Below are 12,214 nucleotides of genomic sequence, written 5' to 3' on the forward strand. Positions count from 1 at the left end.
GGAATTCATACCTCAGAGCAACCTCACGCTTAATATAGCATGTAAAGCTTTTAAAATCCTCCATGGTCTTATTTAGCAGCATCCCTGGCTGGGTTGTAGGTGTCTGTAAAGTGAAATACACTTCTATACAATTGTTTTCTTTTACTTGTCCTATGTATTTAAATACTGGCTTAAACTTTAATCAGTGAAGATTAGCCAAAATGTTAGTTCTATAACTAGTGAAATGCTAAAATGCTTTGCCCACTTAGTAACTTGTAGTTGCCCTCATGCAGGCAATCCATGGGGCTGTCAGAGCAGACAAGAGCAAGGCAGACAGCCGTATCGCAGTGTTGTGTTAATAACTTTTACTGGAGCTGTCTGTTGCTGTCCGTTAGGTTTGTGTTATTGACATGTCCTTTGGATTTTTCCTCCTTTTTTTTTTTAATTGCCTCTGAGCTCTTCCCTTGCTAATGCAGTAAAAATCTGACCAGACATTATTTGTGTGGGAGTTGATGAGAAGATCAAACTGGAATTCTGGACTTTCCCCACTGGTGAATTAGACTAGAAAATTACTTGTACAAGCTTTTTGTAAGGAAAACATAAACCAGTTGTAATTCCAGACTTACTGAGCCGGTCTTCCGAAGGGAAATAATTTGGTCTTTTAACACTTCACCTAAGCTGGAAATCCTTGAGAAAGGTTTTGTGTGTGCTATCAATGCTGATGACTCTTAGTGCAGCCTGACCTATTGCCTTTATCACTGGTCTCCATCTGGTCTGTGGAGGATTAAAATGTGGCAGGGCTGGTGCTGGTAGGCACTTCCTCCAAAGCTGGCAGTTGTGGAGCTTTGGTTGTTGTGTTGTACCAATGGGGATACATGGAAAAGTGTTGGTGTAAATATTGCTATTTCTTCTGCTCAATGATAAACTGTTTTACTGCCTGTATGATCAAGGTAGCATTTTAAATAAAGAATGTTTTTCATGTCTTGTGGTTATGTAAACAGTACAAAAGTTAATGTTGTATATGCTGCTCACAGAACTAATGAATTCAATACTTAAGTGGCTATTTTAAGCTTCTAAATATGTTGATCATTCCTTTTGAGCCTGCTATCATAAGTGTAGGTAATGCTAATCTATTTTTTAGCAGTCTCTTGTTCAAATACTTGAGTGAAAGAATGCAGAAATCTGATAGCTGGTGTCATAATAGCTGCTGATAAGGGGCATGAAATTCTGTCTAACTGTCCAAAAAAATAGGCAGTTTGCTTTTTTTTTTTCAGTAAATATCTAACTGTTGTCTCTGAGTTTTAATCTTTGAAACACTAAACCTACTGAAGTCCTGTCAGGTGTCTGAGTCTTGAGAATAGGCATTTATAGGCTTCTGAATACTGGGGCCTCTTGGGATGCTTTAGTCATTTTTAGATATCCGTACTTGGTTGCTTCCACCTAGTCTTTAAAGATGACATGAGGACCCCTGTCAGCACTGGATAGCAATCCCCTGGAAGAGGGGAAAAAACCTTTGTGTATGCTTGATTCAATTTATGAAGGCATGTGACAGTCAACTCACCAGCCTGAGAGAACTCTTCTGGCTTTGTAAAAGTGTACTTGGTACATCCTTTCTCAACATACATGAACATCCCTTAAATTAGCTCCTTAAATTGACTTGGCATGTCAATACATGAGTTAGATGAGTTTAAGTAGACAGTGTGGTTCGTGTAGTTGGCCAAAGCTACAACAGGCGGGAACACTAAGCCAGATGCGGTGTGGGTGGGTGCGACTGCACAGTCCTTGAGACATGGCAAATGCTCTGTGCAATAAAGACCACCTTACATTTTTACATAAGAAAAATACATAGCAATCCAAAGTGAATCACTTTTAGGTGTGTTGCTATATCTTAGCAACTGCTGCACTTGGGGGAAATTTTGACTGTTTGTGACTCCATAGATGGCTTAGGGAATACGAACTTTTAACTTCTCTTTTCTACGTATGGATATCCTGAAGCACACAGAGTGGGCTGTCCTTCTGGCAGTAAAATAATAGCTAGCTTACAGTTCGTACAGGTTACTACCATAAATTTTAGAAAGGTGTGCTGAAATCCTTAGGAATGCTTTTCAAAAAGCTCCTGACAGCACTAAAGAAATGGAAAATGTTGTTTTATCTACACCTAAGAAGTAATGTCTATCTTCTGAAGTACAAAGTGTATTGATCCCATGAATTTTAGATGAAATGACCTTGAAGCTTAAACTCAGAGTGCTGTTCCTACAGCCTCATACTCCTGACTGCTCCCTTAAATATTTGTTGCCTGAGGACAAAGAGGAGGAAACCAGAACTAAACAAGAATAAAAAGGTTTGAAGTAGGTCCTTCCTTGATGTTTCCTAATACACACAGTCTGCCTTTGTCTTCTGGGCTATAAATCCTGATAAATTGCACAGTGTTTTGTCTTATATGGTCCAAAATACTGCTATTCTCAAAAACTAACCAAAATGTACTGTGCTGCCGTGTTGTGGCTCTTAGATACCATGTTGCCTTTAGTATAAATATGATTGTGCTTAGAGTAAGTATCTTTTACTTTTCCACAAAGCACAGAAAGTTTAATAGATACTGCCAAGTTAACGAGAGTGAAAACCTCAGACATCCCTCGGTTTTTCTTTGGTGGACATATCTCTTGATAAAAGATGAACCAAAAGTTAAGTCTGTTTTATGTTCAGCTCATAACCATGTTTACCTCTTTCTCCATGGGACAAATACAGAGCTATTATGAGAAGATCTGTTAATTTTTAACGGTAAACTTGTATTTTTGTTTTCTTTGTAGAAGTAACAGTGGTTTACCAAAACGGGTTACCTGTGATTTCTGTGAATCTTCCATCCCGGCGTGAACGTTGCCAATTCACGCTTAAACCTATCTCAGACTCTGTTGGTGTGTTCTTGCAACAGCTGCAAGCAGAGGACCGAGGAATAGATCGGGTTGCAATCTACTCAGCAGGTACTGTTGTTTACAAACTAATTGATTTACTTGCTTACCAGCTATTTTCATCCAGCTTCTTGCTTTTCAAGTAAAAGTTTGCTATGGTGTGAGTTCTTTGACATTCCTGAAAAAGTAGAAGGTAGAAATGGCATTCCTAGGGTAAGACTATTGTTAGCTATCCCTGTGTTGTTAGGTCTGTCAAGGAAATCTGACTGTAGAGTGAAGGAGCAGGAAAACATGCCTGATGCTTAGCTTACAGACATCAGTCCTAATGGAGGTGATTTTGGTGAGTTTCCTATTATTTAGTAGGAAAGATGCAAGCTATGCAACTGATGTAGAGGTTCTAAGGATTTGTAAGGAACTGGCTGTATAAGGTGGTACAAGGGAAATGGTATCTTGCTTAGCTATGAAAACTCAGTCATGTTTCACTTAATGTCTTATTTCACTGTTGTGCTCAGTTGTTTTGTGTCTGCTAGCCACCAAAGCTCTGAAACATTGTTAGGATTTCTTATGGAAGTGCCATCAAAGCCAGTTATTTTCTTAAGTCTTGGCCTTGGAGGGAGGTGTTCGCTAGGTTAGTGATGTCAATGCTGTCCAATACCAGAGATTGAAGTAATTTCTAATGCCAGTGGAGAGAGATGAAGGTTACTTAAGTGGATTGTTTTGCAAAACATAGTAAAACATTAAAAGTGTGTGGGTTGAAAGGAGCTGCTTTTTATAAGATGACCCCAAATATCACAGATGTAGAAAAGCTGCTGCATATGTAGCTCAGCTAGTCTTTGCCATATAAGGTCTCCCAGTGTGTGTGTCTGTGTGTGTATATATATCCATCTTGACAAAGAGTATTGTCTGTGGGAAAGTGTAGAAGTCCAACAACTGGATTTGGAATGGCATTACAACTTAACCACAGCACGTTTAGGTACTTTGTTTCTACTGTTTAATGAGTCGTCTCTTTGCCTTACAGATGGCACACGTGTCGCCTCCTCCACAGGCATAGATTTGCTTCTGCTGGATGACTTCAAACTGATCATTAATGATGTCACGTACCATGTTAGACCACCAAAGAGAGGTAAACCAGCCTGGTTCTGGTAAACGTCAGAAATAAATTTCAGTATGCAGTTCCCTGTTCAATTGCAGCATGCTTTATTAACTTGTTCAAGAACGTGAAGAGTTATTTCTGAAGGAAACCATGCAGTTTCTAATCCTGCTCTTGGAGTCTAATTTAGTGATATCCAAGTAATCAGAGTAGTCAGTGATGAAAAGCAAATATTCATTCTGCTCAAAGCTAGTAGCCCCTGTAAGAAGAATAAATGAAGAAATGTAATTTCTTTTAATTTCTAAATTTTTATAAATTTTCTTCTAACTACTGAAAAGTAATTTAATATAACTCATTCTGAAGGAGTACAATACAAAATGGGAATTAGATTGAAACTTAACATTATCTGATTTGGAAGAATAAATGATTCCCTCGCTTGATAGTTAACATTGTTTCCTTTTAAGTGTGATACTTTGAAAATTGCAAATAAACCTTGAAACTTTGTTAGCTGACAAACAGTGAAATAAATGAGACTGTGCTCTTAGAAAGTTAGATTACTAAGAATCAAATAGGAAGGGAAACCAACCTATTTTGAATTAATAAGAAAATCTTTTTAAATAATGGGCTTTGGACAGTTGTGTAACTTTCAAGATGTGAAAATTTGCAAGAAGCTTTTGAGATGCTCCAGGGTTACTGGCAGAGCCAGGAACTTGGTATTTTCATCTACTGTCTATTCTTTATCCTAGGCAACTTTATAGGCTTCATAAAGCACCAGGTTCTTGCACGCCTATACTTCCCTCTGAGGACTTAACCAAAAGGACCAGATATTGAAATGTTGATCTGCTTGTTGCTTGGCTCACAGTGGAGGATTTTTGTCTACCTTACTGTTCTGTTATTGTTGCAGGCAATAATGTGAACTTTGCAAGCAGTATTTTTCTAAAAAGAATTTTTAGCCCCGTAGACAGGCAAACAGATTAGGAAGGATTTATAACTTGTCTTGCATGTCCAGTTGAAGTCAGATGGTGGAAATACCATCCATGATTTGTCTGGATGTTTTCCCTAGCGTTTGGGCCTTCCTCTCTTATGCCTCTCTTCAAGCAGTAGATAATGAACAAAATCGTTCATAAGGCAAAAGCTGTGAGGGAACTGTTAATGTTCCTTTTACTGTCTTGACCAGTCTGAGTAAGGCAACACGTTAAAGCAAGTTGATCTATCAAAAATAAGGAGACTGACCACATCTTTTGGGTCTGAGACTACCCTGGGTGGCTGAATTCTAGGAAGATCTGCTGATATATGCCATCTTCCGTTGTAGATGTAGTTCGCTTCCAAGGACCTTTTTGCAAGGAAAATAATAAAAATGTATTCTAGCATTTTACTGTTCACAGTATAAAAATACCACGTAAAAAAGATATTTCTTACTTGGGGAACTTTGTGCAGGCACCTGTCCTTAGTATGTGGGAGACTCTGGAATTGGGAGTACAGCATTGGGTGAGATACTTTTTGTCCCCTATCTGTGGGTTAGACTGACCTCCCCTAGAGATGTGTTTTTCCAAACTCCTTAAAAGCACCTAAACAGAAAACTCTCCATTAAGATTGGGTATCTCAATTACTGGATATCACACACACAAAAAAGTTACTCTCTGCTCTGTCACCCCACTTCTCTGTGTCCTGAATGTGGTATTTTCACACACTTGTAAGGCATCATAGGCCAGAGAAGTGGAGTAAGGATTTTAACAAGGTATCTCTTCTAACTATTAGTGCCTGAGAGCAGGTGATGCTATCCAGCCTAGCTGGTCTAGTCTGTAATTTTTAATACAACTAAATGAGAATGCAAACATGGTGTCCATTTCTGCACTGGAGAAACTGCTGTCCCAAGGTAAGGCAATTCATACATCCCGCTTACCTAGTGTTTGAGAGAGCAAAGTCTGTGTCAGTGAGTCAGTATGTTTTTTTGGTTAGGTTGCTTGTATGATATACCCATTGTGTGTTGGTAGGTGAGCTCTAGGATCACCTAGGTTACGTGAAATTGCTGCCTCTGATTCATTTGCCAAGGAGATTTCTATAGTTAGTTCATACTAAAATGAATGTGCTCGTAAATAGGCGCTGAGGTTAGTTCTGTTAAACTTCTTAGCTATTGCTTTTCCATTTTTACAAAATCACCCTGGGTATTTTGAAATGGAAATGCCAGAACACTGTAATCTTAAACACTAAGTACTTTTTGATTGTCACTTCCCCTATGAAGAAAAAAAAATAAATCCATGTGTTCCTATGGAACAGGAGCCCTTTAGCCAGGAGGGGGTTATGGTGTGCTTTGTGTGCCTTGGCACAGACAACTGAGTCACTTCTTTCCCTTGAGCTGCTAGTGTTAAAACTTAAGCTGTCCACAGCTTTTTATGCATTGGTAAAATCATCTTTTGAGAAGATAACCTAAGGTATGAGCCCAGGATGCTACAAAAATTATTTTTTTAAAAAATGTCTTTATTCGGCTAATGTCAAGTTCTTTTGCTTTAACATGAAACTTGTTTTTTTCCATACGAAGTGTGTGATACAATACTGGTAGTCACAACTCTCTTACAAATTGATTTCCTTTAGGAAACCTTTTTGTGTTGAAATGTGGGGACAAAGGCAGTTTCAGTTAGTGGCCCTGTTACTGTCTCTATTTAAATACTGTGAGGGAGAATTTCATTGCCCTGTAGGCAGTACAGCAGGGAGTTGCCCACAAAGTGTTGGGAAACAATTCCTGGCATTGGTACTCAAAATAATTATCATAAGACTGCATGTTCTTGGACCACTAACCCAAGATGTTTGGTTGCTGTCATGAATAACTATGGTTGCTGATGGTCTGTAGTCTGAATTCTGGCTGTTTCTTGACAGCTGGTGTGATGGATCATACTAGTTTAGTTGTTCGTTTGTCTTCGTTGAGTCTTGTATATAAATATGGATCAGAAGTGGCTGTTGATATTTGGCAAGCTTAACAGTATGTATCTCTTTTCCTTGTTCTTATCAAATTTTAGGAATGTCCAATAATAAAGCCTGGTTATCTTTTGAAGAAATCATATCGTCTTAGTGTGCTGGAGCTCTTCCAAAGGCTTCTTTGTTGAAAAGATAGTTTTATACATTTCCTGTGCAGACTAATAGCAGTTTCTGAAGAGTATATGAGAAGTTCTGTGGATACATGCATATAAAGCAGTCTCTTTTTTTTTCTAGAGCTTTTAAGCCATGAAAATGCAACAACGCTGAATGATGTCAAGACATTGGTTCAGCAGTTGTATACCGCCTTGTGCATTGAGGAGCACCAGCTGAACAAAGAGAAGGAGCTGATAGGGAGACTAGAGGAATTGAAGGAGCAACTAGCACCACTAGAAAAAGTGAGAAGTTTCTCATTGTATTTTACTTATCCTCCAAATGCAGCCTAAATTTATTTCAAGGTTTTAATTGGCATGCTCCAAATAGTTTTAAGATCATCGAAGCAGAAGATGTGCTGAGTGTGTACTCAGCCAGGTCTGTTTCTGGTTTCAGTGGAAGTATTTTGTCTCCTTGCTTTATATAGTTGGAAATGAACTTGGTAGTAAATAAAGACTGGGACTAATGCAACAGAACATCTGTGAACATAAGAGAAATAAACATCTTTGTGAGGCATTCAGAGCATGTTCAGAGTAAAATATGGTTGATGGCAAGGTACTGGTGGAAAAGTCTAGATTTGTCTGCATAATCTAGACTCTAATCATATCAAACCACTCTAATAATTTCAAACCTCTTAATATAAATACAAGGTGCTATTTTTACATTATCTCTTAATGATATTAACATAATTATTTTTGAGAATACAAGGTGTGTGCTTCTGTCTTTGGCAGGTAAGGATGGAGCTCAGCAGGAAAGCAGAGAAGAGGACAACCTTGGTGTTGTGGGGAGGCCTGGCCTACATGGCCACTCAGTTTGGGATTCTGGCCCGCCTCACCTGGTGGGAGTATTCTTGGGACATTATGGAACCAGTCACCTATTTCATCACCTATGGTAGTGCCATGGCAATGTATGCTTATTTCGTAATGACTCGCCAGGTAGGACTTGTTGTGCTGACGTTGACACTTCAGTAGAAGACTTTCTTTGAGCTCTACTCCCTAGAAAAATAGCAAAATTGTGCCTGTTAGATGTAGCTTTGCCTTTTCCTTATCCTGTCAGAACCTAGATGCGGCTTGATTTAATTAGTGCTGTCCAGGATGGTGGTGTATAGTTGTGGGTTTTCTGGTGGTGGTCATTGCTGATTTCATGGTTCTCTTACCATAAATGCTTATGTGTATGTTGGGTGGTTGACTGCTTTAGCTATACAGGTTCATCTACTGACAGGTAATGGTTTCTGCATGCACACCCATGCAGCTTCACACACATTGACTTGCACCGGAGGCTTCCCAAGTGCTGTGATATATGAACCCAAATAAACTGTGGGTGCATGAGGTACCATCTGCATTTCAAAGAAGCCCATCTCTCCGACAGGAGATGCCGGCCTTTTTAAAGGGACAAAGGTTAAGGGATCTTGTTGGAAATACTTTTGTTTAGGTGTTTCATGGATCTGGCCTCCCATGCAGGTGAAGGATCCTTCTCTGGATCCTTGTAGTTGTGAGAGACTCTGTGTGGATTTTCTAGTACATGGTTTGTTTCATCACTCCCATTTAAACTTCATAATCCCATTTAAATAATGAGGGAGAGAGGGACTGCTCAAAGAGTCTCTGCTGTCACAAGACCATCAGGACAGATGCTGCAGGTGTTCCAGTGCGGTGTCCCAGGGGTCTGTCAGCTGCGTCGTTTCAGGGCCTGAGGCGTGCCCCTTTCAGGGATGCTCAGTAGTTTCTGCCAAGTGCTCTTGGAACTTCTGCCATGTTTGAACTCAGATTTGATGTTTTAATCATGCTCTGTATCAATTAGTGCCTCTTCTGCCACACCTTAAAATCTCAGTGTTTCAGGGGTGGTATGGCTCTGAATGCAGGTTTTTTCTCCACCTGACAGCCCTAATTGTTGGATGTATACCAGGCACAGAGGCTATGTGATGTTCCAGTGCAAGGGAGAGTTAACTTCAGCAGGCAGACCTGTGCTTTGTAGAGGCTATGTGGGATTTGGTGTTAACAGCTCTGCTGCTCAGAGTTATCTGCACACTTTAAAGAGCTGTGACTTTTTGCAGTAGAGTATCCTTGGCAAAAGCTGTGGTATTGGGTTCTTGTTCTCACATCTATTGTTGCTTTAATTAGCCATTGCATGTTTATGACCTTAAGAAAAAGAGAGCAAGGGCCATCTTAGAAGGGCTTTTTCCAGTATTTATAGCTTCCCCCCACCCCCCACCCCCCCCACCCTTTTTCCCCACAAAGTTGTCAGTATCGGAACCCTGAAATGTGTTAGTTTTTGTTCTCTCTGCATGGAAGGATTCACACATTCAGGACAGGAGGGAGGTGATGGTAACTCACTGCTGGAGCATAACATACTAGTAGAGAAGCAAATGCTTGACTGTACTGGGTCTAGCTGGGACGGAGTTAATGTTCTTCATAGCAGCTGGTATGGTGTTGTGTTTTGGATTTGTGACCACAACAGTCTTGTAACACACCAATGTTTTTGCTATTGCTGAACAGTGCTTGCACAGCATCAAGGCCTTCTCTGTTTCTTGTTCCTCCCTGACCCGCCCCCCAGGAGTAGGCTGGGGGTGGGTGAGGCATTGCAAGGGGTCACAGCTGGGAAGCTGACCTGAACTGCCCAAAGAGATATTTCATACCATATAATGTCATGTTTAGCAATAAGTGGGGGCGGGGAAATTATTTTCTCCAAAGTAGCTGTTGCTCGGAGGCTGGCTGGGCATTGGTCTGCTGGTGGGAGGTGGTGAGTGATTGCTTTTGCATCACTCTTACGGTTGGTTGGTGGTTTTTGTTTTTTTTTCTTCACTTATTAAACTGTCTTTATCTTGACTTTTAAGGTTGGGTTTTTTTCTTGGGTTTTTTTTGCCCTTTTGATTGTCTTCCCCCATCTGGCTGTGGGGGAGTGACTGACTAAGTGGGGGCTTAGCTGCTGGCTGGAGTCACCCCACCACACTGGGTGAGCTTAGACAATGCTGTCTGGTCTTGTGCCTTCGCTGACAGAAACTAGTTGTCCTCCCAAAACACACCTGATAAATACTGTGCTAATGGTATCCTGTGTTGCATCCTGTTGTGGCTTTGTTCCTATCTTTTCTACTTTTTTCTTTTTAGGAATATGTTTATCCAGATGCCAGAGACAGACAGTACTTACTATTTTTCCATAAAGGAGCCAAAAAGACACGATTTGATCTAGAGAAATACAATCAACTTAAGGATGCAATTGCTCAGGTAACAAGAGTTTTTCCAGAAATAAGACAAAGAAATTATTGCTTGTTAGCTCTTAGCTGCTATTAATAGAAGCACCTCAAACAAGAATGGATGTATCTTAAGTTTTCAGCCCATTTTCTTGTTACAGCCCCAGTGCAATCACTGAATTGGCTTTGATATGTCCAGGAATAGAACTGCTGGATGCGTAAATTAACAAGAAATGGTTGCCTATATCTATCTGTAAGGGCCTTTTAGAAACTGCTGGTAAATCTTGAGTTGCTTCAGGCACTTCATGCCTCAGAGAAGCCTAATTCAAGATTTCCTTTCTTCTCAGCTCCTACACACCAGATGGATTTAGTAAGGAATGAAGACTTGCATCCATTCAGTTCATGTCTTCCTGACATAGCACTTCAGTGCACTGCATTGCATTTCTGGAAAATAATGTTCAAAAAATTTAGCTGTATTGTTAGAGGCGATGGGGACAGATTTCTCATATTCTGGAGACAGATACTTTTGGCAGACCGTCCACATTGTGGAATCTGTTCAACAAAGGAGTAGGGTAGAGATCTTTCCTTGTGTTTCTGAGAGCCTTTTGGCAGAAGGATGGCATGAGCAGAAAAAGCAGAGCTACCACATTCTTTTTCACTGCTCCATATCATTGTCTGTTTATTCCCAGACTCTGGAAATGACAGTGTAGGATATACGGGGTAAGATGTATTCTCCCCCTGCCTTGGAGAAGGAGCTGCGCAAGGAGTAGAGGGAGGTCAGGGCTAGGCTCTTTTGGTTTCATGAGAAAACCAAGAAAGATCTCTGGGTTTTCTCATGCCGTGTTGAATACGGGTACCCTTGGATGGTATCTTCATGGAGTTTTTCTTCTAGAATCAACCATTCCCATTAATCTGGTTGGGTTTTGGTTTTTATTTAAACAAACAAACAAAACCAAACCCAACGAAATGAAACAACCCCAACCCGGTTCCAGTGAGTTTGTGGACCAAATCTTCCCTACCATATTCCTTTTAAGTGGCTGCACGTAGACAAGTTTAGAGAAGTACAGAGCAAATGTCTTAAGTGCTGAGAATGGTTTTTCCAAATATAAGCCTGTGACTTCATTTTACTTTTTGAACACTTCCTTCTGTACAGGAAAAACAAGGAAATGCAGAAGAGCTTTCCATTCTGTCAAGGGGAGCAGTATTGGGGAAGGTGTATCAGGAGCTTGTTCTTTATAATGTGTCTTTTACTTTTAGGCAGAATTGGACCTTAAGAGGCTTCGAGATCCACTGCAGGTTCACCTGCCCATCCAGCAAATTGATGAAAAGGATTGATCAGCAAAGAAGCTCTGAACCCCGGCAAAAAACCTGTTCATAGCTCTTGCCTTTTTAATTAAAGCATTGCAGGTGGAAGCTGGGAGGTAGTGTGGGGGTGGAGGGTTTTTACCTTTAATCAAGACAAAGGACTGCAGGGGGGGAATCTCTTAAATCTGAAGATGGGACATTGTGGAATGTTAGTTCTGAAAAGGGCTTGGCAAACAGTCACCTTTAAAAAACTGTCTGAATGGCAATTGTGTACAAATACAGGATTGGGGGTGTTCATGAAAAGAATGTAGTGCTGGGGTGTAGGGTTGTCTTCTTCCAGCTTTGCAGGGTCTGCCTCTTGATAAGGCACCAGCAGCCTGCTTAGCTTTTTAAATTTTCCTTTACCTGATTCAGATCTCTTTCTCTCTCTCTCTCTCAAAAAAAAAAAAAGGGAGAAAAAAAAAAAAAGAACAAAGAATCCAAGCCACCTGGAGCTATGGCTGGTGATCAGAACTTGCACTCCACCGCCATTAACACGCACACTTCTGATCAGACCTGGTCTCTTTTATAAAGTTACTACAAGACTGCTTTCTACTGGAAAACCGTGAGCTTCCCCTTCCCAGCCTG

At 40.4% G+C, this 12,214-nt stretch overlaps 1 protein-coding gene across 3 annotated transcripts in view; it reads left to right on the forward strand.

Moving 5' to 3' along the window:
- Positions 1 to 12,065, forward strand: part of MCU (mitochondrial calcium uniporter) — a 93,672-nt gene extending 81,607 nt beyond the window's left edge. For all 3 annotated transcript variants that reach the window (XM_069795863.1, XM_069795864.1, XM_069795865.1), the window contains exons 3-8: positions 2,787 to 2,957; positions 3,904 to 4,008; positions 7,183 to 7,343; positions 7,830 to 8,033; positions 10,200 to 10,316; positions 11,540 to 12,065. In XM_069795863.1, the coding sequence (XP_069651964.1) occupies positions 2,787 to 2,957; positions 3,904 to 4,008; positions 7,183 to 7,343; positions 7,830 to 8,033; positions 10,200 to 10,316; positions 11,540 to 11,617 (836 nt within the window). In that variant the 3' untranslated portion in view covers positions 11,618 to 12,065. The remainder of the gene's footprint in view (positions 1 to 2,786; positions 2,958 to 3,903; positions 4,009 to 7,182; positions 7,344 to 7,829; positions 8,034 to 10,199; positions 10,317 to 11,539) is intronic.
- Positions 12,066 to 12,214: the final 149 nt, after the last annotated feature.

This window comes from Haliaeetus albicilla, chromosome 11 (assembly GCF_947461875.1).
Source record: "Haliaeetus albicilla chromosome 11, bHalAlb1.1, whole genome shotgun sequence".
NCBI classification, from domain to species: Eukaryota; Metazoa; Chordata; class Aves; order Accipitriformes; family Accipitridae; genus Haliaeetus; species Haliaeetus albicilla.